General features: G+C 34.6%; 5 protein-coding genes and 2 long non-coding RNA genes across 8 annotated transcripts; 4 read left to right on the forward strand and 3 right to left on the reverse strand.

Moving 5' to 3' along the window:
• Window positions 1-2,661, forward strand: LOC105639851 (uncharacterized). Of its 2 annotated transcripts, none has more exons than XM_089718796.1 (5): window positions 1-354; window positions 732-876; window positions 1,340-1,410; window positions 1,501-1,704; window positions 2,336-2,661. In XM_089718796.1, exons 1-5 carry the CDS (start codon window positions 148-150, stop codon window positions 2,450-2,452), a joined length of 744 nt encoding a protein of 247 aa, XP_089574922.1. In that variant the 5' UTR covers window positions 1-147; the 3' UTR covers window positions 2,453-2,661. The 2 variants fall into 2 exon arrangements, with proteins under 2 accessions (XP_089574922.1, XP_012079410.1); XM_012224020.4 differs by lacking the exon at window positions 2,336-2,661 and adding an exon at window positions 1,889-2,178.
• A 1,108-nt stretch (window positions 2,662-3,769) lies between these two features.
• On the reverse strand, window positions 3,770-8,192 carry APK4 (adenosine-5'-phosphosulfate (APS) kinase 4). Its single transcript, XM_012224016.4, has 7 exons — window positions 7,478-8,192; window positions 6,310-6,450; window positions 5,220-5,369; window positions 4,978-5,096; window positions 4,773-4,857; window positions 4,592-4,638; window positions 3,770-4,160 (listed from the first exon to the last, which is right to left on the reverse strand). The coding sequence occupies exons 1-7, from the start codon at window positions 7,719-7,721 to the stop codon at window positions 4,062-4,064; spliced, it is 885 nt and encodes a 294-aa protein (XP_012079406.1). The 5' UTR covers window positions 7,722-8,192; the 3' UTR covers window positions 3,770-4,061.
• Window positions 8,193-8,997: 805 nt separating this feature from the next.
• LOC105639848 (Phototropic-responsive NPH3 family protein) lies at window positions 8,998-11,923 on the reverse strand. The gene is made up of 4 exons (XM_012224015.4): window positions 11,665-11,923; window positions 11,506-11,575; window positions 9,991-10,500; window positions 8,998-9,911 (listed from the first exon to the last, which is right to left on the reverse strand). Exons 1-4 carry the CDS (start codon window positions 11,805-11,807, stop codon window positions 9,117-9,119), a joined length of 1,518 nt encoding a protein of 505 aa, XP_012079405.1. The 5' UTR covers window positions 11,808-11,923; the 3' UTR covers window positions 8,998-9,116.
• LOC149497886 (uncharacterized) lies at window positions 9,732-10,683 on the forward strand. Its single transcript, XR_016320257.1, has 2 exons — window positions 9,732-9,872; window positions 9,955-10,683. It is a non-coding gene; the product is annotated as an uncharacterized LOC149497886 (long non-coding RNA).
• Window positions 11,924-13,303: 1,380 nt separating the features above from the next.
• On the forward strand, window positions 13,304-14,024 carry LOC105639847 (large ribosomal subunit protein uL24z). Its single transcript, XM_012224014.4, has one exon. It carries the CDS (start codon window positions 13,391-13,393, stop codon window positions 13,829-13,831), a length of 441 nt encoding a protein of 146 aa, XP_012079404.1. The 5' UTR covers window positions 13,304-13,390; the 3' UTR covers window positions 13,832-14,024.
• Window positions 14,025-15,628: 1,604 nt separating this feature from the next.
• LOC105639845 (mitochondrial outer membrane protein porin 2) lies at window positions 15,629-19,339 on the reverse strand. The gene is made up of 6 exons (XM_012224013.4): window positions 19,171-19,339; window positions 19,020-19,087; window positions 17,043-17,153; window positions 16,861-16,947; window positions 16,359-16,567; window positions 15,629-16,255 (listed from the first exon to the last, which is right to left on the reverse strand). The coding sequence occupies exons 1-6, from the start codon at window positions 19,217-19,219 to the stop codon at window positions 15,949-15,951; spliced, it is 831 nt and encodes a 276-aa protein (XP_012079403.1). The 5' UTR covers window positions 19,220-19,339; the 3' UTR covers window positions 15,629-15,948.
• A 2,295-nt stretch (window positions 19,340-21,634) lies between these two features.
• LOC149497887 (uncharacterized) lies at window positions 21,635-24,432 on the forward strand. The gene is made up of 2 exons (XR_016320154.1): window positions 21,635-22,056; window positions 24,150-24,432. It is a non-coding gene; the product is annotated as an uncharacterized LOC149497887 (long non-coding RNA).
• The last annotated feature ends 579 nt before the right edge of the window (window positions 24,433-25,011 follow it).

Below are 25,011 nucleotides of genomic sequence, written 5' to 3' on the forward strand. Positions count from 1 at the left end.
AACGGCGAGGAAGCATCGAAACTCCGATCGGTCCAGGCGGGCCATATAATCGGCCCAGTAGACGGATTGGGCCCTTTATCTAAAAGAAGCCCAGTTTTGCTCGTTCTAAACATAAACCCTTGAACAATAATTTTCGGGAATTTTAGCATGGGAGGGCCAACCAATAGCGGGAGCAGCAGTGACGAGGAGGATGCGAATTGGAAAGCAGCCATCGAGTCAATAGCTGCCACTACCACTTTTGGTAGCAAAGCTTTTGGTACCGCTTCCAATGGCTCAAAATGGCATTCTACTTCTAATGGAGACGGGGAAGAGCCAAACCAGAATTCTAAAAAGCTCAAGCACTACCAACTCAAGGTCACCAATTTCCTTAAAATTGATGCATTCTCATGTTATTTATAGTCTTTCATTATCTGGGTTGAGTTGTTTTGGAGAAAAGATAAAATTGTTTTGGAAGGGGAGAAATGTGGATATTGAAATTTTTTAGTGATAATTGCATAAGCAATTTATGATGTGTATAAAAGTATGATATCATTGCCTAACTGATAATTATGTTCACAAGGTTATGCTTACTTTATAAGTGAAATTAAAGAGAGTGTGTTTTTCGACCTTGTTCTGGGTGGATTATTCATATGTTGGTTTATCACCTCTCTAAAACCATATTATGCCAGGTTAAATGGTCTTCTGTTTTGATTTCTATGCCATCTTTTTGACTCAGTAGAACTTAATGGCAGGCACAAAAGCTTTTGGATGACATGTTAGATAAGACCTTAATGATGGTGAGTGAGCCCATTGATATTCCGGATAACCCCATTGCAGATGAAGGTGGAGTTAGGCTATTTAAAAATTCTCCTGCTGGGATAGTATTTGACCATAAAGGTTAGCTTATCTGTTTATAATTCTTGAATGTTTTCAATTGTCCCTTTATGGGAAAATGCTGAGACGTCCTACTCGATCATTTTGTTTATAATTTGCATTTGAAGCCTACAACTTTGTGATGTTAAGCAGATAAAGAGAATTGTCTTATCTTGCATATGTTCACTACCATCAGCAGCCTTAGTTTCAAAATTTAGTGTAAATGACAAGCCTGTATATAGTTTCGATAAGTCACTCACTTGGAATATTGGTTTTGGCATGCTAATCATCATGTGGAACATCCCTTGTTTGTGGAAGAGATCAGAGGCCAACTTATTTTTGTAAATTTGTGGAACTGTATGTTGCCATTGGGGTCGCAATTTTGCATTATTTGTAAATTACCAAATTGTTTGGGCTCAACTTTTCAATGCATTCTTCATAAACTCTTGAACATTGTGCATTAAGACTGAAGTGCATGTGTTTCTAGATGAAATTCAAGGACCCAGAAAGCGACCAAGAATCCTTCCTGGCTACAACCTTGATGAGAAATCAAAGAAGGTTGACTTCTTGCTCTAGATTCTTCATTCTTACTTGCCATCTATATGTTAAGATAGACAAAATGCTTCCAAGGATTTTAATATCTTGCAGTTTAGACGGCAAATCAAATCCATTGCTGTAGATGGGGCAGAGATAATAGCTACAGCAACAGAGGCAGGCCAAAAGGCATTAGCTAGGTTGGAAGCCAAAGAAGCAGCTGCCAAAGCTAAAGCCAAAAAAGAGGAGGAAAGGATTGCAGAATTAAAAAGAATCAGGGGGGAGAGGTGGCTACCTTCTATTGCCAAGGAAATGCAGGTACCTTTAAGACTGAAATAAGTCGCCACTAACAAAATGTGTACTTGTGTAGTTTTTGCTGTCTAAGCTCCGCTACTTGCCTTTCTAATTACTTAATCTTTTTGGAAGCCTGCATTCGTAGGATTCTCCTATACTTTTGTTTCATTCATTTAATCATTTGTTGTATTTTTCTCGTCTGACTCAGTTAAATAGGAATACAAGGCAACAAGTGTAGGCAAATATGTAAAAGCCATTCGATGTGTTTTTCCTTGCACCTTGGGCTGACCAGAGGTGTAACCGTGGCTTAATCTGGCAATTGCTTCCTAGCACTTCCATGGATATGATGCTTCCATCAAAATGAGCAACAATTTGTTTTGAAATTAAACTACGTTCTTATTGGTAGTGTAATAATACATATTATGATATCTATTGAACGTTGAATTCTTCTTTGTTACATAATTCTAAGTAATGTCACAAGTATGTATACTTTTTGCATGTTGAAGAATCTTAACCCAAATAACAAGGCTGAGAATCTGAAATAACAAATTTCAAAAATTATAAGGCTGGGTATTGGCTCATTGGAAAACAAAAGCATGTGTGTTTGGACAAAGTTGCATCTTCCATCTTCTAATAGGGCGCCACTATGTCAAAGCCTTCTCTCAGGTGTTGGAGGTCAGCTACATGCTTACACATCCACGAGATAGAAAAGGTTGGAATCTCCATTTGGAAGTTTCAGGTTCGGATTACTGAGGTGATAGGAGGTTTATAGTATCGAGGAGTTGCCTCCATTTTGTAATTCTAGCCTTTAGGGCCTTCCCGTACCTTCTTCCAAGAGAAGGAAGGACAGTCGAAAGATCAAGCTTGTGGTCCAAATTCCTTCAAGTGAGTAAATGAGGTCTTTTTAACCATTTGTTGTAAGAATAAAACTTGTCTAGAATATGGTCCATCCAAACCAATCAAAACAGAGATTTTTTAAAAGTTCTTCCCACTTTATCCTATTTTTTCAGTTAATGGTTAGAAATTATTGTTGTTTCAACAAATATATATATGTCTATATATATATATATATATATATATATATATATATATATATATATATATATATTATTAGTTTGATCTATAAGTAGTTTTATAGTTGCAGTGGGTAACTTATTCCTTATGAATTATAGTCTACGATCAGTTTGCTTTTTTAAGTTTAGGTGTTCTTGATAATGTTGGATACAGTACCTCTATTTGAAGTTAGGACAAACATTTCTTATAATTTTTTTTTTTTTTTTTTTTTTTGTGCCAATAACACTTCATGCAGTAAATTTACTTGAATAGTTGAATTTCTATTAGTAAAATTTTGTCACATTATTATAATGTGTGACGTTTTTGCTCATTGCAAGCGTGATGTAAATGTAGATCATAGAATTCAAGGTACTTTCTACACCCTAATTAAAAATCAATAGTGTAAAAATGATTTCTCCTTGAGCATTTTAAACTGGATCCTGAAAAGTTAAAAAAGGGGAAGCAACCTGGATATTTCCCTTTTCTCTACAAGTTGCAGACCAGATGTTTCAATAAAGAGCAAAAACCATTGGATCATAACCTCACCCATCTGCCTATGCAGTCTTTCCAACCCACTAGAAACCACACTTCCTCACTAGAATTCTAGAAAAAAGAGAGGAGAAGCCTTCAGATTATTGAAGAAGATGGCAATGTTGCTGGCTATGGTGGTCGATGGATTAGGTGGGTTTGTTACAACCCTATGGGATCTGCAGGAGCAACGTATTGCGGCAACCTTGGAGTCTGCGAGGTCTGCTATGCTGTTTATGACTATGGCACTAGTTTTTTGTTTCTTGTCCTTAAATAGCCATGCAAGAGCAGAAATAGGTCTTGCTATGATTTAACTTTAACATTTCTTAGCCGTTATAATTCAGCACACCACTTTTTCCTTCCCTGTGTTGTAATTACTTACCCTTCTTATTCTCGTTTACTGAGAATATACACTGGCATATTTTTGCGCTTTGGGTGAATAATCTATTGAATTCCATTGACTTTGCTTATAAACTTTTCCCTGTCCAAAAAAAGTGCTAGAGAAGCATAAGACAATGAGAACCCAGGTATTTGCTAATTATACAAATTTACAAGCTTCGATGTTTGAATACAAGCACTCTGTCCAGACCCTAGACATGTTTATTCCATAATGAACATCATATTGCTACTGCTATTTACAAATGAATGACTGCTAGATGCAGGAAACGAGAAATTTCCTTGACAGACATTATTTTCCATTATTGAGGCATTTTATTTTGCAGTAAATATAAGCTTCAGTATCTAAGAATTCAAGGCTCTTTCCAGGCAGCAAATCGTTTTACTGTTTTTCCTTCGGCTTATCAGGCCTCCAGATACCCTTTGTCTTCCAAATAACTTATTACAGTTTCAGCCATCTCACATGGAGAAACACAGTTGTTTCCCTTCTGTGTCAGTGTTACCTGCCAATCAATGGTTGTGAAAATTGGTAAGAAATAATAATAATAATAATAATAATAGATAGTAACTGAAAATTATGAGGCAATTTCTATATATCTATGCTAATAAGCTTAACGAGTCACTGTCCAGGTTTTGAATGGAATTGGGTTAAGCCTTGATCCATTTCATGCTTCACCCAGGAAAAATTGCACGGATCAAAGGGACAAAAAAGCTATAGGCTAGGCAAAAAAATTCCACCACAACGCAATTTCAATTCATTTTTCAGCTTACCATGGCATGTATGGTGTCTGCATTTGTATGTACTAGGGAATCACAGCTAACATGCACCAACTCTTCTTAGTGTTATTAAAACATAACTAATCCATCAAGTTCATGTTTACTTGCAATATCAAACCCAATCAGCACACATACTTTTCCATTCAGGTATACACACCTCACAATTTAGTGGTGGTTCATAAGGATCATCAATGCCAGTAAAACCTGCAAAAATGCCAACTATTACCGTGTAAATAAATTGGGAATTTAACAATCTCTACTGTGGCATGAAGAAAAGAACTAAACACCCTAAACATGAAAAAAGTTCAAGAATCAAAATTAACGGTCCTCAAACATACCTTTGATCTTTCCAGCACGAGCAAGTTTGTATAGGCCCTTTGGGTCCCTTGCCTCACACACTTCAAGTGGCACATCCATGAACACCTGTCAAGAGTCACAGTTCGTGCAATTTTGTTTTCACAAGCAACTAAAACCATTTATTTGCTTAGCAATTGATTCTTCCCACCATCAGAGTTTCATATTGCCACAATGACTAGCACTTACCTCAATGAAATCTCCCTCTGGTAGTAATGCGCGACAACTGTCTCGGTCCTTCCTGTAGGGAGATATTAAACAAGCAATGCAAATAACACCGGCATCCGCAAAAAGCTTTGCTACCTCCCCTACAATCACAACATTATATTCCACCATCAAGATAGAAGATTGGAGGAAATGAAGACCTAGGGAAGATAATAAAATGAAAAACCAATTAATCAGCAAAAAAGCAGAAAATAACAAACTCTTACCGATCCTCCGAATATTTTCTGTCCTATCTTCGGCTTTAAAACCAATGTCACAGTTTAGACCATGTCGGACATTGTCACCATCAAGGATGTAGGTCAACTTTCCTCTTGAGTGCAGGCCTTGACTCAGACAACATGCCAAAGTGCTCTTTCCTGAGGTAACAGTCCAACAGAGATATAGAAAGCAATGATTTATGATTAGGGATTGCAAAAGATAATTCCTTAATGTCAGGGAAGTTGCATCCAAATTTGCAAGCTGTCTTAGAACTTCTATGGCACTGGCAAAAGACTTTCAAAGTCAGATACTTCTCATTTACGGTTTCGTCAGAAAATAATAAGATCAGATCCGCCTATATATTGTTATATGCATTCAGATAACCTGAGAATTATATACCAGCTGTTCATAAGCTTTGTGCTTGTTTTTAAAATTATATGCTGTGTTTATTATTTTCTCAAAAGAACAATAATATTAATTATAAACAACAATGCCTTAAATTTCACTATGATGCTTCTGACTAAACACTTGGTAAATTCGAATTTACACCAGTTCATAGTCTCAATGTTTACACCCTGTGAGTTAGGTTGATTTTTACTATTCTGGGCAACAGATATTTTTGGATAGCTTCATGCATCATCGGTTAAGAGATAACACTGTGACGCAGTTCTAGGAAGGATAAGCCCGTTGTTTGTCACCTTCATGTCACTTCTGGGCATATGGGCCATCAAAAAGTCACAGTATGTGGTTCCTTTCAAAACTTAAGACATGTATGATCATGTAGCCTGGTAAACGAAAATCTAAAGTATGTTTCTACAAAATCACCAACTTGGGCAACTAGCACAAATCCAAGCAAATTTATCAATCATACTGAAAACAGATAGAGCATCAGAAGGCACCATTTAGATCACTATTTATGTGAAATTCACAACGATGTTCAGATATAGGAGAGGAGTAATTGTAAATGACACTGCATTCACATTATTCAATTTTCTGGAAAATGGCATGTTAGATCTTCATTGTAACCACAAATAATAACAAGCTATTATTTTCTTGCAAAAACATTAGAAAGTAAACTAAACAAAACATTTAACAAACCTGAACCGCTGAGACCGGTAATCCAAATGACACAACCTTTCTGCCGAAGTAACTCTTGCCTATCAAATTTATTAACTGAACTTTTATGCCACACAATGTTGGTTGACTTTCCGTTGCAAGACATCATTTGGAGATCTTTTCCTATTTACAACGTTGAAACTAGAACCATAAGAGACTTTCCAATTTTAACTCAAAAGTCCACTTTGAAGTACATGAAAAAGTTACTTTCAAAACAAGCTGTGTAAATTTCCGTGCCCGTGAACCAAATATGAAGCTTCTTCTCTGCATACAATCTTAGAATCCATTTCTATTCAAATTGCCAAAAAACTCAACCCCATCTCATACCCATAAAAGTAAAAACCAGTTGAAGAAAATTAGAGAAAATAATGTTTAGAAACTTCTACTCTCACTTTTGAAGTAATGATCAACTCTAGTAGCATAATTGCAATTGAATTGAAATCAAGCTTTTCTTATAGTGCATCTTTTGCCAAAAAAAAAAAAAAAAAAAGCTAGAAAGCAAGAAACGAAGTGACCTCAAAAAAATTCAATTCGCAAATTCACACACATGGAGACATAATCAGTACCAGAAGTTGTGTTTCTTTCTCTTTGGATCATATAATGCAATCTCTATGGGCAAAGTCGAAGAATAGATCTATTAGATCCACCTAAAGATTCTCCGGCTTAACTATTTGTTATCCTGGCGGAATTTCTCCTAATCCCTGATTTGTCTTTTTTAATTTTTATTTATTATCATTATCATTGTCATTATCATTATCCTTATCTTCAACTTGTCTTTCACAACTCAAATCCTCGAATATCCCCCTCTTTTAAAAAAAAAAAAAAGCAAATTTAATTTAAATTAATTTTAATTTTAATATAATGACAAATTCAAAGGATGAATCATCATGAACTCAGAGTTATTCCTTTGAATAATTAAAAGCATTCAACTCGAGTCCAAAAAAAAAAAAAAAAAAGTTTTCTGTAGAAGTAAAAAAGTACTATTTGAATTTTCAAAGAAAGTTGTTCAATCCGTTAAAGAAATTTTACCCAGGTAAAAAAACAGGAAAAACAAAAAGAGAGCATAAACAATAGTAAAAACAAAATCAAGAAGTCAAAAACTTTCAACAAGCATTGAATATCCAAAGTGAAAATACGAACATGCTCATACCAGAAATACCCGAGCAATCCTTGGTCAAAGAAGCAGCAGACTCCTCCATATCCATTGCCTTAATAAGGCACCAAGATCTCAACCTCGCATTCCCGCCACCACGACAAAATCCCAAATTATTAACCGCATTGTTGCCGACTGAGAATCTAAGGAACCCTAGCTTCGACGACGCCGACGATCCAGATTCAAGTTCAGGAGAGTAACCAGATATCAACGGCCTCGCTACTCCTCGTATCACAACCATCCCAGAAACACCTTCAGCAAAACAATCATCAACTATACGTCTAACTATTCGAACAAATAGCTTGCTCTAAATTCCTTACAGATGCGAAGTTGACGAACAACGAAGAGATTCATTAACGATTCTTAAAGTACATTTATTTATGGACTTTTGGCCAAAGGAGGGAGAGAGGAGTACTGTTTTTAGCAAATCTAATAGATGCAAGAGAGGGAAGAGATTGGTGGTGGTGGTGGTGCGCTGATTGATTGACTGGGAGGTGGTTGTTTTTGTTTTGTTTGAATCGGACAATGAACGATGATAGTACGACAGTCTAGAAGAAGGCAGTGGTGTCGTTTTATAATGTGTTGGAAACTAAAGTGATTGTTTCACGTTATTTCACAAATATTGATCAATCACTGTCGGTATCTATCTTCTCCTGAATCTTATTTAAATTTTAAAAACGGCGTTTGATTATATTTTGAGAATCGTGCTTTGCATGTGGACATCGAATAATCAGGAGCGGGACAGAGTCTCTCCAGAGATAAATTTCATATTTGCGAAAATATCATGTACATAAACGTGTGGCATAACAAACATTAACAGCTATAATTTTTAAAAATTTCTCTTTAATATAATTAATTTATTCAATAATTTATTAAAACATACATAAATAATTTTTTAAATAAAAATGAAATAAATATTATTTATTTATTAATATTAATTAATATTTATTTTTCTTTTCCTGTAGATTTACTTATCTTAACATTTTAATTTATAAATTTATAATTGACTTGAGATGGAAAACAAATGACAGGACCATCCTCCAATGCCCCAAACCTAAATTGAAGCTGACAGCAGAAAATCAGCTGCTTATTTGCAGGCTTCAGATTAGTGTTAGAAAATTAGACCTAATAATAGCCAGCCATGTATAAAGAAAGTTAGGTATATTTTGTTTGATAGTTCTATTTCTTTTTTAGCTTTTTGCAAGTGGCCAGCAGCGACTAGCAGATTATCAATGACCAACCGCAGCCACGTCAACTTCACACTTTTGCTTTTTTTATTGGTGCAACTTTACACTATTTTTGAAGGCTACAGTAGGACTATGTTTGTGGTGCATGTAATTTCTTCTATTTCATTTTTCTTTCATTCTCTTCAAAGCTTTTGTAAGACAAGATAAAACCTGCATATGGACCAATCATGACCAACATAGAGAAGAATCTATTTCTATTCTTTCTTAATCAAATCATTAATATAAACAAATTAAAAGATAAAAAATGAAAAAAAAAAAAAAAAGGTGGTGTAAATTAAACCTCAATTTACATATCAATTTCAAGAGAAAAGATAAAAATAAAATCATCACCATAACAATAATGTCCTAACCTGCTTAAACTAGAAAGCAACTCTTCAATTCTGACAACTTCATCCTTCTTTAGCCACAATAACGTCTTCATTTTCATCTTCCAGTTCAGATGCGTCTTCATTGCTGCTAGAAAATTTGCTATTACGATGACACTTTGAAGATGCAGATTTTGATACCCATAATGTACTTTTTAATCTGTTTATAAATCCCATACCAATATTCTTCTTATAATTACTTGCACTTTCCTCATGGTCAAGATTTGATAATGAAGAGCCTCCATTTTTTTCACCTCTAACGCCTAACCGAAAACCAGCAAAAGAAGAAGATCCTCTTTCTCCTCTATCTATCTTATTACTATCTCTCAACCCATAATGAAAACTTGCAGACCTCGATGACTCCATAATATTCCTTCCTTCCTTCTCAAGCTGTTGCAGAGTTTTTTTCTCCATTACTAATGTATTTCTTTCCTTCTCTGATCTCTGCAATAGTTTCTTCATTACAGCTAATTCTTTCTCCAAGCTTTCAATGCGCGAGCTAGTTGAGTTCATTTCTGCTTTTAGTTGAGCCGCTTCGCGTGCCATTGCATCTCTTTGAAGGATTGAGCCTAAGGTAATGGCTACCTCTTGGTTATGATGTTGGCGTGTGTATTGCTGGTTTGTGGAAGCAGCAGCGGAGGTAGTGAAGATTGCTCGGCGGGTGTTCAGCTGTTCGATTAACATTGCCCGGACTACGAATCTTAATGGGAGAATAGGGTTTTGTACTGCTTGTATAAGGAATTGAGGCGAGAGTTTGTCACAGTCTATGAAATTGCATATGTAAGTCTTTTGTTCTTCTGTCATCTTACCATTATGTTGCTGTTAATTCACCATAATTCCAGTTATCATTTGCATGGCCCAGTATCAACAAACCATTTTTGAAGTTTCAAGAACGTACCTGAAAGTAAAGGTCAATGATTCTGTACAAGAAGTTGTGGCTAGTAAACCTGCTTTGCATAGCTTCTGCGACGATTTCAAACTCATCGGCGCGCAAACCTATAATGTCGTCTAGAACTCTGTCCATCTCGTCACCTTCTCCTGTTAAGTCCAACGCTTCAATGCATCTGCTCAACAGAAACGCTGCCGTTTCAGCCTCCGGCAGAAACCGCAAACATGAACGGAAAACAATCAGCGTTAGCTCCCGATTGGTGGCGATTAATCGACGGAAGTATGTTTCTGTTATTTGCTTCAAGTTCTCGTCGCGCTTAGTCTTGACCTTCGTCATCCCGAGCAACTCGGCAGCGGTTCTCAGCGCCACTACGTTGAACGGCGTTAACACTACGTTGGCGCCGTAGCAGAAGTCTGCTACAAGGGCAAAAGTTTCTGACGTTATGTTTAACGGGAGCGTTATTTCGGATAGTTCCGTTAGTTGACGTTTCAGATATGAACTCTTGGATATTAACGGGTCCTGTAAAAGTAATAGAGTTAAATATAGCAAGTGACCCACAACTTTCCATTAATTGCTGATTGATACCATTCATTTATGTATTCATACATCAGGAAAACACCACCATACTTGTAGCTCTTGGAGATTTGTTAGATTCAGTTCAAATAATAATTGTTAATTGATATTCTAATATTTGTTCTGTCAGCGGTTTGATATTTTAATAATTGTTAGTCGTTTTACTATCCGCTAGCTATTAGATATTAATTATTTATATAACGATTTAAAGTAAAAATATTTAATAAAAATAATTATTTAATTAGCTATAAAATTTAAAATGATAAAAAATATACATATCAGTTTTATATTATAAGTAAGGCTTATAAATCTGTAAAGTTCAGGAAAAAAAAATAAAAAATGAAATTTCTTCTGAGATAAAAACTTCTGAATCTCCATTTTTATTCAACCTTTCCCTTTATTGTAATTACCTTCCATACAGGATAAGAAAACTAGTGTCAGCCATAATTGAGTTGCTCTCAGCTCCAAAAGGAAAGTGATAAGCAATGCATATTAAGTATATATGCACAGTCCATTATCTTCTACCCATTCTTGCAAAATCTGACAACAAATGCTTATCAACACTTTTCCCAATTTAAATAATGTACTACTTGTCAAGTAACTACCTAATTATGTTTTTAAATATTTGTTTTTACATATAAATAAAAATACTATATAAAATTCATAGTTACACTATTATTACAAGAAAATGGCAGACAGCAAGCAAGAAACGTCATTCTTTCTATGTTATATGGAAAAATTTTTAAATGGCAAATCAAGCGATTATGAGGACTCGAACATCTAAATTCTCGTATAATGAGAAAAGCACTCAGCCAACAGATTATCATCGGAAATTAATTACATTGTAAAAAAAAAATTTTTTTTTTAAATGTTTTGAATTTTGAAATTAAAATTATGTGATAGGATGATGGTCGTTTTGTAATTTTAAGGGGTTTAGGAGAATGAACCGACCTTGTGGAGATGAAAGCACGTTCCCTGGACATATATCAAGACGTCCGTTTTTCTCCCAGTTGCCAATGACCTTATAAAAAAATAAAAAATGGACAACATTAGATGAGATGTTTTAAAAAAATCATAACAAAAATAAACATATGGCACGAAATTAGATACCAGGATTCCACTCTGGAATTGAGGGGAGTGTGAAGTGGAGGAGAAGACATAGAAGGAGAAAGAGAAGGAGAAGAAGAAGAAGAGAGTTCATATTCTTCCTCGTAAATTGTATCAACAAGCCCCAAATCTTTCCAACCCCTCATTTTGGCTTTTGATGATCTTTCTGTTGCACAGATTTGAAGGGTTTTGGAATGTCAGTGGCAAATTAGGGTTTTTGGAGAAGGGGGGCGGGGGGCAACCAATGGTGGTTATAAATTCGACTGTAAGGGTAGTATTAATGGGTGCATGTGATCACTCATAAATGCTGCTCTTAAATATTTAGCCTTTGCTTAATTCAAAATATATAAATATATATATATATATATATATATATATATATATATAGTATCATTACCAAAATTTCTCTGACTAAATGATTTGAGAAATCTGATTTGGACTTATTTCCTACTTTCCTACCTTGTAATTGTTTCTTCTGTAATCTGCTAGATTTTGCATCACCATGGTTAAGCCAGGTGTATTGGCGTGTAATCTGGTAGATTTTCAACCACCGTGGCTCCGCCATGTGTGTTTGGCTTTGGATTCTTTAGTGGGTGTTGATCTAGAAGGTCAATATTTGCATCAGCTATTGGGTTTCTATTGGTAGTTGCCATGTTTGAAACCTAAATTTAAGCAGAATCATTTGTGTAGATCTTTTTTTTGTTTGTTTTTTTTTAATATATGGGATAATTAGGAAGGGTGGGACGTCATTGGAAAGTTTAAAATTGGTCATACGCTATCATATCATGAAATGCAAAGTCAATGGTCGAGAAGGATAATAAATAAGTCAATATTAATCAAACCACCATAGAAGCTGCCAAGCTCGGTTTGCATGATATTGAGATTATATAATTTTTAGTACAGTGATGACGTGAATAATGGAGTTTCAATTCCGTTCTGATAAGTATATAATTATGGGAGGATGGGAATTTAAATCCATAGATTATGGTGGAATAGGTCAAATGTGAATTAATCAGAATTTTGAATATTTTTATTAAATTATTTTTTGATTAAAAATGATAAATTATTACAATTATCAATTGTAACCAAATAAAATTCGCAAATTGAAATTTGAGTAAAAGAAAAATAAAAATAAGAACTAAATAATTTTAATTATTAAAATTGCTATTTGATGGTTAATAAAAGCATAAAAAAATAATTTCAATTACTCATAAACATGTACCATTTTTAGGACTGAATGGGACGGGAAATATTTCAAGTCAATATGAATCGGTTTTAACAAAACAACTGTTTCCATTATAATGGAACCATAAAATTTGTATCATATTTTTTTAGGATGAAAAATACAGGACCATTTTCTAAAATGGGTCAGAATCCCCAGTCTTACGTACACTTTCTGGAGCAATTTTAATCCTCTGATGGGCCCATATTGGGCTACATCAAAAGTGAATCCGGAAAAGCTGGGTGCATATTCATTCCCTATAAATAAAGCCCATTGGTTAAGAAGGCGGAATCAAATTACAGTCCAGGAATCAGCTCAGCCCGTACTAAAAGCCCAGTATAATTCTACCCATTAAGCCCACTGCCCATCTAGTCATACAAAACCCTAATATCTAATTCCATCATCTATATATTTGCCACAACTTTCTTCCTCGTTTCCACTTGCACATTTTAGCCGTAGGTGTCTCTCCAAAAACCCTAGCAGACTCCACCACCGCACACAAGCACGATGAAGTACAATCCTAGGGTTTCGTCTTCCCGGCGCAAGAACCGGAAGGCTCACTTTACAGCCCCATCATCCGTTCGTCGGATCCTGATGAGTGCACCTCTTTCTACTGACCTCCGCCAGAAATACAACGTGCGATCTATGCCCGTACGCAAGGACGACGAGGTTCAGGTGGTTCGTGGAACCTACAAGGGCCGGGAAGGTAAGGTGGTTCAGGTTTACCGACGCAAATGGGTCATTCACATTGAGCGCATTACCAGGGAGAAGGTTAACGGCTCTACCGTCAACGTTGGAATCAACCCTTCCAAGGTTGTCATCACCAAGCTCCGTCTCGACAAGGACAGGAAGTCTCTGCTTGACCGCAAGGCTAAGGGTAGGGCCGCCGCTGATAAGGATAAGGGCACCAAGTTCACAGCTGAGGATATCATGCAGAGCGTTGATTGATTTGAAATCTTGAGCGGTGAAGTTTGTTTTGTCATTTCTAAATATTCAATGATAGGATGCTTTATGTGTTAAGAGCTTTTTTGATATTATTGTTAGTGGTATGTTTTGGATCTAAGGATATTAAGGCTTTTACTTCATGTGAACTCGGATTTTGTCAATCGTTAATCTTATATTTTGCATTTCCTGCTAATAATTTTGGATTTTGTTTGTTATATGTGCTGATGAATAGTTAATTTTTAACCTTTGATTGATATGTTCTGCGTTTTTGCCTTGTTGTGATAGTGATTTATATAGTCTCCTCTGAGAGGTTATGGTATTATTATGTTCTGTTAATACCACTTTGTTTATTACTTGTTTTGGAATGTGATTTTTATGTTTATATGTGAAATGCTAATTTTGTTAGATAGCAAGTTTTCTTTTTGTGCTTTAATTTTCATAAACCTGTATGCTTCTAAAACTTGTTTTGCTTAGCTTGAACATTTATTATCAGTGGGCTGAATTTACTGCCCTGATTGCTTCACTTTGTTGATATTTAGGTATTTCCAAAGCAATTTGCAATTTTAATTTGTTTCAATGCCTAATTTGAATTTAAACCTCTTGAATTTAGGATGTTCGGTTACCTTTGTATACCATTCACCAATTTGGATTCTTTTTTATTTTGTCATGGTTTTCTTGGATATTAACTTTCTCTCATTTCAGTTTGCATCAGTTAATGTATTAGTTCAGTTGACCATTTTGTATTTGAGTCATAGAATAAATAGTTTCTAGGTCAGTTAACTTTGTGTTATCTATTTGTTTTTCCCCGTAATCATCCTTTTAATAATTTATGGTACTTAAATTGCTTGATGTGGTTCCATATTAAAATACTGCTTAATATTTGCAGTTTCTTCTTCCTGGGTATTTTATTTAATGTCTTTCGTGTCTATAATAATACCATGGCTATTTGCATTACTGTTGCAAAAGGAATCACTGCACTTGATATGAACATCTGGGGTAATTGGCACTCTCTTTTATGAACATCTTCCGTACTGGAATGTGCTTTGCTAAACGCAATGTTTTAATTTTGTAATGTTACTTTGTAGTTCCTGGTTTTCCCGGTTAGATAAAACCATAAGGCCTAGGTAGAGATCGAATTTCTCTGTGTCTAAAGTGGATATTAGTACACAGCCTTTTCTAGCTCTAACTTGATGAAATGCTCTACACTGGATGAGAAGTTACATAAATCTGCTCGTTCCACTTCTTTGTTAGTTTCAAGTGTATAAAGTCGAAGGCAATAGTAGATCGGCTGCATTTTATATTAAGGTAAATTTTTGTATATAGATGAACAAATATTATTGTTATCAATTCCCAGTAACATTCTCATATGAGGTCTATTTGAAAGTAAATGGAAATTGACAATGAAATTGGATTATACTAAACCTGTGGAACGTAAACTTTCATTCAATTGGATTTATACCAATTTCTTCCTTTCAGTTCAAAGCGGCCTATTTTGAGTAAAATCAAAACTTATTTTTATCTTTATTTATTTTGGTTTCCTTCAAAAACAATAAAGTCGGGGAAAAAAGCAAAAGCTCTGGTCACGCTGAACCTCCAGCCTCTCCCCACACAAAAACCCTCCCGCTCAATTTGTCAGCATTGTCGCACCCTCAATTTGCTCTACTGTACACACTACAACATTAGTTGGATCATCATGGCTGTTTAAACCTAGGCGAGAGAGAATTTTCAGATTCCCCCAATTAAAAAAACATGACTGACCAGAGCAAAGCTACACCATGGTGAAAAAAGCATGGATTAATATCGTGCAAAAGGACAACCTTGACTTACGATAAATGGATTATAATGGCAATCAGAATTTCCCACCAATCAAAATTTATAGTTCTCCACATGGAGAAAATACGCAAATATGAACATCTCCAAAGCCTACAAATGAAAACCAAGGGAAAAAAGGGGACCATTGTAAACCCTAGTCATGAAACAATTCCATCCAGTCATCCACAATCCAACAAGCATGGTTCTGTGGAACTATTTATTGTCACTTCCTTTCAAGTGCCACCCAAGGGAAAAAATCAAAATGAGTGTTGAATTCAAACAATGCTTCAATAAGTGGCAAACATCCATCAAGGCTTCAGAGCAATAGATAACCCAAACTTTGCATGTTTGTCCAAGGCCTTAGTGTCAAACTCACCAGAGATAGTCACAAGTGACTTCGGTACGACCTCATGCTGCAGCAGTGCCCCGAGTTTCCCATGGTTGTTGAGCTTTGCTTTCACCACTGTATCGTAATCAACAGCATATGCTCCTCCAACTGTGAAAGTGTTCTCATTTGTGGAGAACTTTCTAGAAATTTCTGCTACAGTAGCACTTTTCTTTGCCTGATCCAGGTAATGCACATATGATGCTTTAATACTGTCTCCCTTGTCACCCCTGAAAGACAGATAGAGCAGCTAAGTCTCCAGTGGACATGAATTCCAAGTCTTGCATGTGGCAAAATCAACTTGGAGAAAGAGCATGCCAATTGGTAACTTACAAAAGTATTGAGGCATAGGAATCTGGTTTTGTCACACTAAAGCCAGCAGTGTACTTTGTAAATTTACCAGAAGTAGTATCATAGCCTGCTTCTGCACCAAAAGCAATTGCTGGGGTACCAATGGTGGCTGAAAAATCAACAGCAGGAGATTTGCTCAATGCAACAGCCGTGGCGAAGGTTGCATGGTGGTGGAAATATTGAACTTCCAACTGTAGAAGAAATAGACAATAATTACAAAAATTTGTAACTGCCATTATAAAATTGCAAATCCAGAAAGTTAGGAACCGTTCTGAGGCTTGCCTCCCCCTAAATCAAGGATAACACAATAAGAGAATGAACAACATCATTCCATTATTAGTAAGGAGCACTACTTCTTTAATTATTTATCAACTATTAAACATTTTCTTTACCACAGTCCAAATGTGAACTCCTAAATGGAGTATAAATTGTCAGACCAACTACCCGTGGGCTTCATCATTCAAGCTTAAGGTAAGCCACATACCTTGCCAGAATTGTAGTCGGGGAATTTAAATGAGGTGATAGCCTTAGTCGACGGAAGGATCTCAGTGAATGTAAAGGTTGTTGAGATCTACAAATCCAAAGTGAGAACATAAGATGCTTAGCTGAATAAGGGAATTTGAAGTTGATCATTTTACAGTTAAAGAGAAGAAGGAGGCAACCCACATTGGATGCTGTATCAACTTTGACATCAAATAAAGCGTTCTTGTACTTGTACAATGCTGCAACATCCCCAGTTGACAGACCTCCTCTTTTTAGAGCCGTTGATGTCAGGGCCTTAAAATGAGAAAACAAAATGAGGTTTGCAGCTTTATCTCTATAAACCACACATTCCAAAGTTTTAAGTAAAAAAGTTAAGTCATACATAATTTAACTACAGAGGAAACTTATTGAGCAATATAAAAAAAAAATAATAATAATAATAATTAAAAAGAAGAGATGATTCAATGAGCATTCTGGAAAATCACAATAAGATAAATGTACGATTAAGGTGTCTAATACAAGTTCAAAGGCCCAGCTATATAATTCAATCCACCCTGTTACACCATGCCAGTGGTGAAAATTATAAATATAACACTGCTACTAGAGGAACATATAAAATACTCCCTTAGAAATTCATTTACCAAAACCTGTACTTCTGCAAACCCCACTTTCACATGTAGAAATAAATAAAATGAACAGGACAATTTTCATCGACATAAATCCAAGTTAACAATGTTACCTCACTAGTTATTATAATTTTATAAATTATAGCCTAAACACTAGAATCCTTTATAAATTAATAACTAAATTACTTATACTTGTACCATAAGGAACCATCAGCGAAAGACAAAATCACTGAATTTTACTACTAAACTCAACTAAGACTTAGCCCCAGAATGGTTGAGATCCACTATATGGATTAGGTTTCCTCATGTATGCTTTTTTAGGACCATATTTTCATAAAGATGAAGCCACAACTTTATAATGTCGGCAAAATATATTTGTGCTAAATGTTAATATTAGCAAAATATCTTTCTTTCTGCGACTCCAGTCTTTTTTATTTTTTATTTATTTATCTTTTTTTGGTGTAGTGGGGTGATGAAAAGTCGAAACCAAGTGCGAGGGCTCTTCATCCACCATCAGGGTAACCAAAAGTTATTTGAATAACCTCAAGGGATGAAGCCCTATGCTGCATGATAGAGTGCTATGAAATTCATTATGTTCCATATTTATCTACATACACATAAACAAACATCATCCCTCATTATAGAATATGTAGTTTTAAGGCAATATTATTTGTTCTTGTAGGATTTCTGCAATCCCCAAGACAGCCCAAAAGTTTGAAGCAGAAGAGCCAACATTAATCATAAAACCTCCAAAATGTCCACTGACTCCATACATCACCTCCCCAGTAAGCCAGCATTTCATTTTAAAGCCCAATCAGTAGCAAGCTTTGTAGAGCAACTAATCAATGGACACCATCTCATGAGCTCCACCACTTTCTCTTTAAAATATCCTCTCTAAACTTTTTTCCATGTAGATTATTAACTTCCAAAAATTTTAATCAATCGAGTTATAACTAATGAATTCTATATGCCAAGCTAAACAGAACGATATATTACTAGTCATTTAATCAATATATTCACACTTACAACTGTGTTAAAAAAAAAAAAAAAGAAGTAAAACGAAATTAGTGATACTGACAACTCCATCCATGCCAGTCAAAGAAGCAAATGATCAAATTGAACTGTCTTTCATGTTACACAAACACAGTGCACCTATCTAGATCATAACAACTGAATCCGAAATACCGATCATGTACAACAGACAACATAGTATGACCCGATCAAATGTGGAATGACTATATAATCAGACAGGCAACAAAAATGCATTATTCAACATTGCAAAATCAGGTCAACCATCAACAAGCAAACAGTCTTAAATTTAAAATTAATGCCACAACACCACATTCTGACACACTATAAAGCATACAAAATCACCACAGAGTCGTTTGCATCACGATTTCGCAAATTGAGTTAAAATCAGGACCTACATCAAACCTTAACTAAAAACCTGAAATCTCACTTGTACAGCTTGAAATCAACACACTGAACAATATAATAGAAACAGTGAATCGCAAGTAAATTACAGTTTACGTACCACTCCGGAATCGCTGTAAGTATAGACGCTGAATTTCTGATCGGAGCTATAATCTTTTGTCAACAGATCTACACATGCACACTTTTACATCAAATCTTGCAGAGATGCATAAAACATATTAATAGTATCTCATAGAGAACGAAGAGATTACCTTTGGCTTTCTTGCCGATATCGGAGAAAAGCCCTGGTCCCTTGCTCATGCTGGCAGCCTAGAGAGAGAGAGAGAGAGAGAAGGGGAGGGAGGGAGAAGGAATTAGAGAGGAGTGGTAAATGAAAAATTGGCAATGGAAGGAGTTTGTTTTCTGTATTTTTTGTTTTTTTTTTTTTTTTTAATTTGAGAGGTGGCTACTAATTATATATTTGTACGGTCCGATGTTCCTTTTTCGTGGGGACACATGAAATTAGGACCGTTGATCTCGATTAACGAGGGGAATTGTGGTTGTGGGTCACACCAACGACGATGATACGCGTGGGCTGACCTGAGTTTCCGTTGGCTTAGAGTTCAAGCCTTAAGTAGTAGCGAGCGAGCAAAGATGAATTATTCGAGCTCTCCCAAAATATTTAAATTTAATTTGGTGGAGTCTAATTAGGATTTAACAAATTTTGCAATTAATCGAACCGAATTTGAGTATTAGAATGTTTTGATTCGAAGAGTGTATAAGCATAAAGTTTCTTTTTTATCTAATTTTATATACAAATATTTGTTAATAAGAGATGAATCCCATCCCAATATATATGTTTTGAAAATTATGTTTTAATGGTAAAGAACTAAAGATTATTGCTCTAATTGTCTTTAGTGAATATAAGAACATTTTTCATTCAAAATAAAGAAAGAGAAAAAAAAAAAGGAAAGAACACTCATATTTGTAGCTCTCTCTCTTAAATTAAGGGTTTTTAGGTTTTTTTTTTTTTTTTTTTTTTTTTTTTTTTGTATTCTCATGCAGATGCAAAATTTGAAAATAAAAAACAGAATCAGAGAAAATTTGAGATTATGTTTACTTGTAATAATTGAAATTTTATTTTTAAAAAATAGATAATGTGTTAAAATTATAATTGTTTTTCATATTTTTATTTTACATTCTATATGATTTGAATCCGTTTGGTTTAACTGTTCATATAAGCCGATAGTTAATAGCTATCGCTGATAATTAGTGATTAGTTAGCTGTTTATATAAAGTGTTTAAAGTGAAAGTGTTTGGTAAAAAAAAATTTAATTAACTTTTAAATGTAAAATGACAAGAAAAATAAAGAGGACCTTTTTACATTACAAATAAAGTTTATTAATATGTAAAAAAATTATTTATTAATTATTATGAAACGTTAAAAGTTAAATGAAATATAATTTTATTAAATGTTGTCTTAACTAATAAAAATTATGTTTAAACCTGGTCACGGTAGAAAGAAATAGATGGAGAGAGCTTCATCTGTGGGCTTAACATGGGATGCATACGATAATTTTTGAACAATGGAGTCGAATCGCAAGCTTCATTCGGTCAAATTCTCAATAAACTTTTTTCTCCAAAATCGAGCCACATCAAAAAACTAAACTTTACTGAAACAAAAAATTGCAATTAAGCTAAAAAAATAAGTAATCAACAAGTTTAATATACTGTTTTACCCTCAATCTCAATTTTAAGTTTTATTGTAATTTCACTCTGATTTAACTTTTATTTAACTTTTATGTCAATTTCATTATGAATTTTAATCTTTTATTGCAATTTTACTCCAATTTAATATCTATACTAATTTTACCTTGAATTTTGACATTTTGTTACAATAACACTCTAAATTATAATTAGAACTGACTTTGATTAATTTAATACATTTGTGTGAACGAGGGAGTTTGAGCTAATAGTAAGGACAATTTCTATTATTATTTTTAATATTTTTAAATTCTTTGTTTATTGATAATAAGTAATGTTTAAAAATTAATTATTTGATACATGAACTCTCTTTTTTTAATAGAATATATTTATTATTATGGTTTATTTAATATAAATTTTGAAATAATTATAAAATCTAAAATAAAGCTACTACCAATTTATTTGACTCATAAACTGTTGTACCATTTTTTTTATCAAAATAGAATATAAGATATAATTATATTATTGAAATACTCCGAATTTTTATTTTCAAAACTTTTAAATTTTTATTAAATCAAAAATTTCGATTTTTGATTATATGGGCTTTAAACACCAAACAATCTTAAATTTGGGTCCAAAGTGTTGTGAGTTGGGCCCAAGCCCAAATATATTGTCAGAATTTTCGATTTGAGAACTGTTAAAAATTTTCAAGAAATAATATGAAAGCAATTTAATCTGTTATGAATATATATAAATTAATTATCCTAAAAATCAAATATCATAATTGTTCATATTTTATTTATATTGAGTGAATGGAGAAAATATTATGGAACCAAACTAAATAATTAAAATAAATCGAACCGGGCCTTAAAACCAAATTGATCTTTCGAAAACCAAACAAATAGCTTGAAAACCAAGTGAAAAAAAAACTGCAAACCGAGCAAAAATTGAGGCGAATCATTAAACTAGACCAAACCGGTTCGAATCGAACCGGAATGGTCTAGAAGCCCCAAGATTTTTTTTTTCTTTCTTTTCTTTTTCTTTTCTTTTTCTTTTCGTTTCCTTCTTCTTCCTTGCGCCAGCGCCAGGCGCGCGACAGCCCTCCCCCTCTCTTTTTTTTTTTTTTTTTTTTGTTTTTCTTTTTCCGACCACCTGAGACCATCGCCGGCCTCGTTGTCGCCTCCTCACTGCAGCAGCCCTCGCTCTCTTCCCGTTCCGGTTGGCACAGTGCGCAAGGAACTGCGGTTTTGCGTTCCCATCGGGACAGTAGCTCAACCAGCCCTGTTCTTTCGTTTTTCCGACGACATTGCCCTTAGCCGGTGTGCAACTCCTTCAGCCATTGTTCCCTTCACTTCCAATCGAGCTAGCATCGATATAAATGGTTTTTGAGCAAGGGAGCTGCTTCCGGTCACTTTAACGGGGAAATTTCAGTATTTAGTGCGTTTTTCAGCTGGGTAAGTCGGATTTCAACCTTCTTTGATACATTTAGTGAATTGTTTGAACAAGAGTATAAATTTGATGCATGAATCAAGTTGGGTAGAGTATAAATCCCTAAATTTGCTACTGTTTGAGTGTGAATAATTAGAAGCTTTGATTTTACTCTTTAAATTGATTTATAAACTGAAATTCCTTATACAAGTGAATAAGTTATTTAGTTTAATGCATATTTTGGTGAAAGAATTGATAAACCTGAAATGGCAGCTTGCTATTTTAACTATTTAGCTTGAATAATTGTTGTGGTATAATGCAAACGAAGTTATAAATTAAGTTCTTAAGGGGAAATGGGTTAAGTAACATATAATGCATGAATTTTATCAATAACTTAAGATTTCTTTGATATATTGGCAACTTCTAGTTAGAGGAAATCATGGATTTTTGCTTGAACCAAGTTTATATTGTTAGAATAAATGCGCTCTTCATAACTTGTTGTGGATGTAGAGGTTCGAATGACTAAGTTTGATAAGAATTGAGAAACTTTGGGCAGTGGCAGCAGTTATTTTCAATCATTTATATAGATTATTGCTTGATATGGAATTTTTATAGTAGTAGATTTAATTCTTGCTAGGAATTAGTTAGTTGGTATATCTTAAGTTGTAAAATTGGATTTCTTAATAGATGTATCCATTAAATGTTAGTTTAATTGAAGCATTTGTTCTTAGTGGCTAATTTAAAATTTAATAAAGGTATAATATGTGGTTGTTATCTTTAAGCAAGGATGAAGAAATGAGAGTTTGATAAAGAGTACTATAATAGTTAGACACTACGAAACTATCAAATGAAAGTAATTGAAATTAACTTAATGATACAAGTTTTATTCGATTATAATTATATATGTATTAAAGCTTTCATATGTTTGGCAATTAGCTATAGAAGCTAGTTATAATTATATGAAGTAAAGAATGATTGGTATTATCATTGGAACATAATTGGAGGTTATTGTAAGTTGTAAATTAATGGTTGAGTGTTGACATTGTTATTTTGGAAGGAGGATGGGATTTTAAATTGATGGATTGCCCGGCGGATGGGCTGTGTGCATTGATTTGATAAATATATAGTAATATTGTGATATTTGAGCAGGTAGATAGTCCAATTTTTAGGGGAGGTGCTGCAGAAATTTCAATAGAACCTAGACTAGTTTTAATGAATGACATGATTAAATAAGTTCATTTAGATTAATTCTATAACTTGGTACATAATAAATAGAGTGCTCTGATTATTTATTATCTTTATTACTCATTTAATTATTTACATATTTATTTATTTATTTTATTATTGTTAATACTATTTATTTATTTATTTGCATTGATTTTGGATGTTTAATTGTGCATTGCATTACGATGTTTAATTGATTAATATGTCTGCATTTGATTGCAATGTTTGATTAATTGTGTTGTGATAATGCTATGCTTTGTTTGTGTGGAATTGGGATGAAGTGGACCACCGTGGGTTTGTGAGGACGGTCTGTGATATGGATCCGAATATTATATGATATTTGACCGTCGGCCGGGAAAATGGGAGATCGGCGCCCCCGTGTGCACCTGATGAAATGGATTATGTGGAAAACCACAGGATGGCTTCTTGTTGTTGCGCACCTGATAATCTAGATTTGATTGTAGCCCGCAGGGTGGCCTCCTGTTGTGAGTACTTGATGATCTAGATTGGATGGAGACCACCGGGTTGCCTCCTGTTGGTATGGAAAAGAAAAGAGAGAATGGAAATACAATGAGAGGACTGGTCAGTGAGGATTAGACCAGTTGGCCGTATGGGGGATCGGCTCCCTGGTGCACATGTATGAGAGGGCGAGCCATGTGTGAGGACGGCTCGTTGGGGTTTCAGGTGGCGCCACTGACTAATTTCCACGTGATGTGATTATATGAAGATGTTTATGATTGTGAGTGCTGGTGATATGCCATTTGTGTGACTGGCTGCGTGAGCATATAACTAGTCGGATGACTAGATTAATATGTGTACACATTTGTGTGACTGCGTGTGTTGTGCAATAATTATTACTTCTTAGAAAACTCACATGTCTTGTTTGATTTTTCAGGAAGTAGGTTTTTCCTTTAATCGGATTTAGGCTATGTTTCTTCGGCGTAGGGCAATAAAGAATTTTTCCTAGTTCCATAATTATTTTGTTATGTATACTAACAGTTAGTGACTCCGCAGTTGTAGGATTTGTATACTTTTAATCATTTATTATTATAGATGAGATAATTATGTGAACCCATATTATAAATGTGATGCATTGTTAATTAGGCCCGAACTGTGGAATGTTGTAGCTTATAAATTTGGGCCGAGATTTAATAAAATATTGAGGTTTATCTTTCATATTCATATGGGCTGAATGTTGAAATTTTCTATCGAGATAATAGATTCTAGCGTTTCAGGCTTACTACGGGCCTCGGGGGCCTTAAGCTTACCTGGGCCCTAGTGCCGGTCCGGCCCACGGAAACGGGTCGTGACAAAGTTGGTATCAGAGCTTAGGTTAGGGTTTTAGGACACAACTGCGGAGTATAGGAAATTTCTTTATGTTGGGATCGGCCGTAACCAACATAAGGAAGGAAACTTTGTAATTTTCCTCTCTAGGGATGGTGGACGCACTAGACCCTATGAGGTGGGAAAACCCACACCTATAGTGTAAAAAAAAAAAAAAAAAAAAAATTGAAGAATTAATTGAGAATTAGAGTGAAAGTAGTGGATAGTAGGATGAACCCATTGCAATACCTATAGGGGCCAGAGTTGGTATCAACCCTTAAGCTAGGGAATAGAGTAATACCTGATGGTAGTGGATTGGCCTGATCACCCAGTACACTACTTTTCATGTGAACTCTATTCCTATCAGTGAACAGGATAGTGTAGAGAATAAATAGGTTTTCTAATTGTATAGTGGATTGATGAATTTTGGGTGA

Source organism: Jatropha curcas, chromosome 3 (assembly GCF_041381405.1).
Source record: "Jatropha curcas cultivar XTBG-Jc1 chromosome 3, XTBG_Jcur_1.0, whole genome shotgun sequence".
NCBI classification, from domain to species: domain Eukaryota; kingdom Viridiplantae; phylum Streptophyta; class Magnoliopsida; order Malpighiales; family Euphorbiaceae; genus Jatropha; species Jatropha curcas.

What these genes read in the sequence shown, in the direction of transcription:
- LOC105639848 (XM_012224015.4), bottom strand. Translation starts at nt 11,807, where the DNA reads ATGAGGGGTTGGAAAGATTTGGGGCTTGTTGATACAATTTACGAGGAA. An exon ending in AATTCCAGAGTGGAATCCTG is followed by an intron (nt 11,576 to 11,664) that starts GTATCTAATTTC and finishes TTTTTTTATAAG; the next exon opens with GTCATTGGCAACTGGGAGAA. An exon ending in CGTGCTTTCATCTCCACAAG is followed by an intron (nt 10,501 to 11,505) that starts GTCGGTTCATTC and finishes TTACTTTTACAG; the next exon opens with GACCCGTTAATATCCAAGAG.
- APK4 (XM_012224016.4), bottom strand. Translation starts at nt 7,721, where the DNA reads ATGGTTGTGATACGAGGAGTAGCGAGGCCGTTGATATCTGGTTACTCT. An exon ending in TCGTGCTGGAAAGATCAAAG is followed by an intron (nt 4,639 to 4,772) that starts GTATGTTTGAGG and finishes GCATTTTTGCAG; the next exon opens with GTTTTACTGGCATTGATGAT. An exon ending in AACCACCACTAAATTGTGAG is followed by an intron (nt 4,161 to 4,591) that starts GTGTGTATACCT and finishes ATTGATTGGCAG; the next exon opens with GTAACACTGACACAGAAGGG.
- LOC105639851 (XM_089718796.1), top strand. Translation starts at nt 148, where the DNA reads ATGGGAGGGCCAACCAATAGCGGGAGCAGCAGTGACGAGGAGGATGCG. An exon ending in TCAAGCACTACCAACTCAAG is followed by an intron (nt 355 to 731) that starts GTCACCAATTTC and finishes ACTTAATGGCAG; the next exon opens with GCACAAAAGCTTTTGGATGA. An exon ending in TTGATGAGAAATCAAAGAAG is followed by an intron (nt 1,411 to 1,500) that starts GTTGACTTCTTG and finishes AATATCTTGCAG; the next exon opens with TTTAGACGGCAAATCAAATC.
- LOC105639845 (XM_012224013.4), bottom strand. Translation starts at nt 19,219, where the DNA reads ATGAGCAAGGGACCAGGGCTTTTCTCCGATATCGGCAAGAAAGCCAAA. An exon ending in TATCGGCAAGAAAGCCAAAG is followed by an intron (nt 19,088 to 19,170) that starts GTAATCTCTTCG and finishes GTGCATGTGTAG; the next exon opens with ATCTGTTGACAAAAGATTAT. An exon ending in CTTACAGCGATTCCGGAGTG is followed by an intron (nt 17,154 to 19,019) that starts GTACGTAAACTG and finishes TCTCATTTTAAG; the next exon opens with GCCCTGACATCAACGGCTCT.
- LOC105639847 (XM_012224014.4), top strand. Translation starts at nt 13,391, where the DNA reads ATGAAGTACAATCCTAGGGTTTCGTCTTCCCGGCGCAAGAACCGGAAG.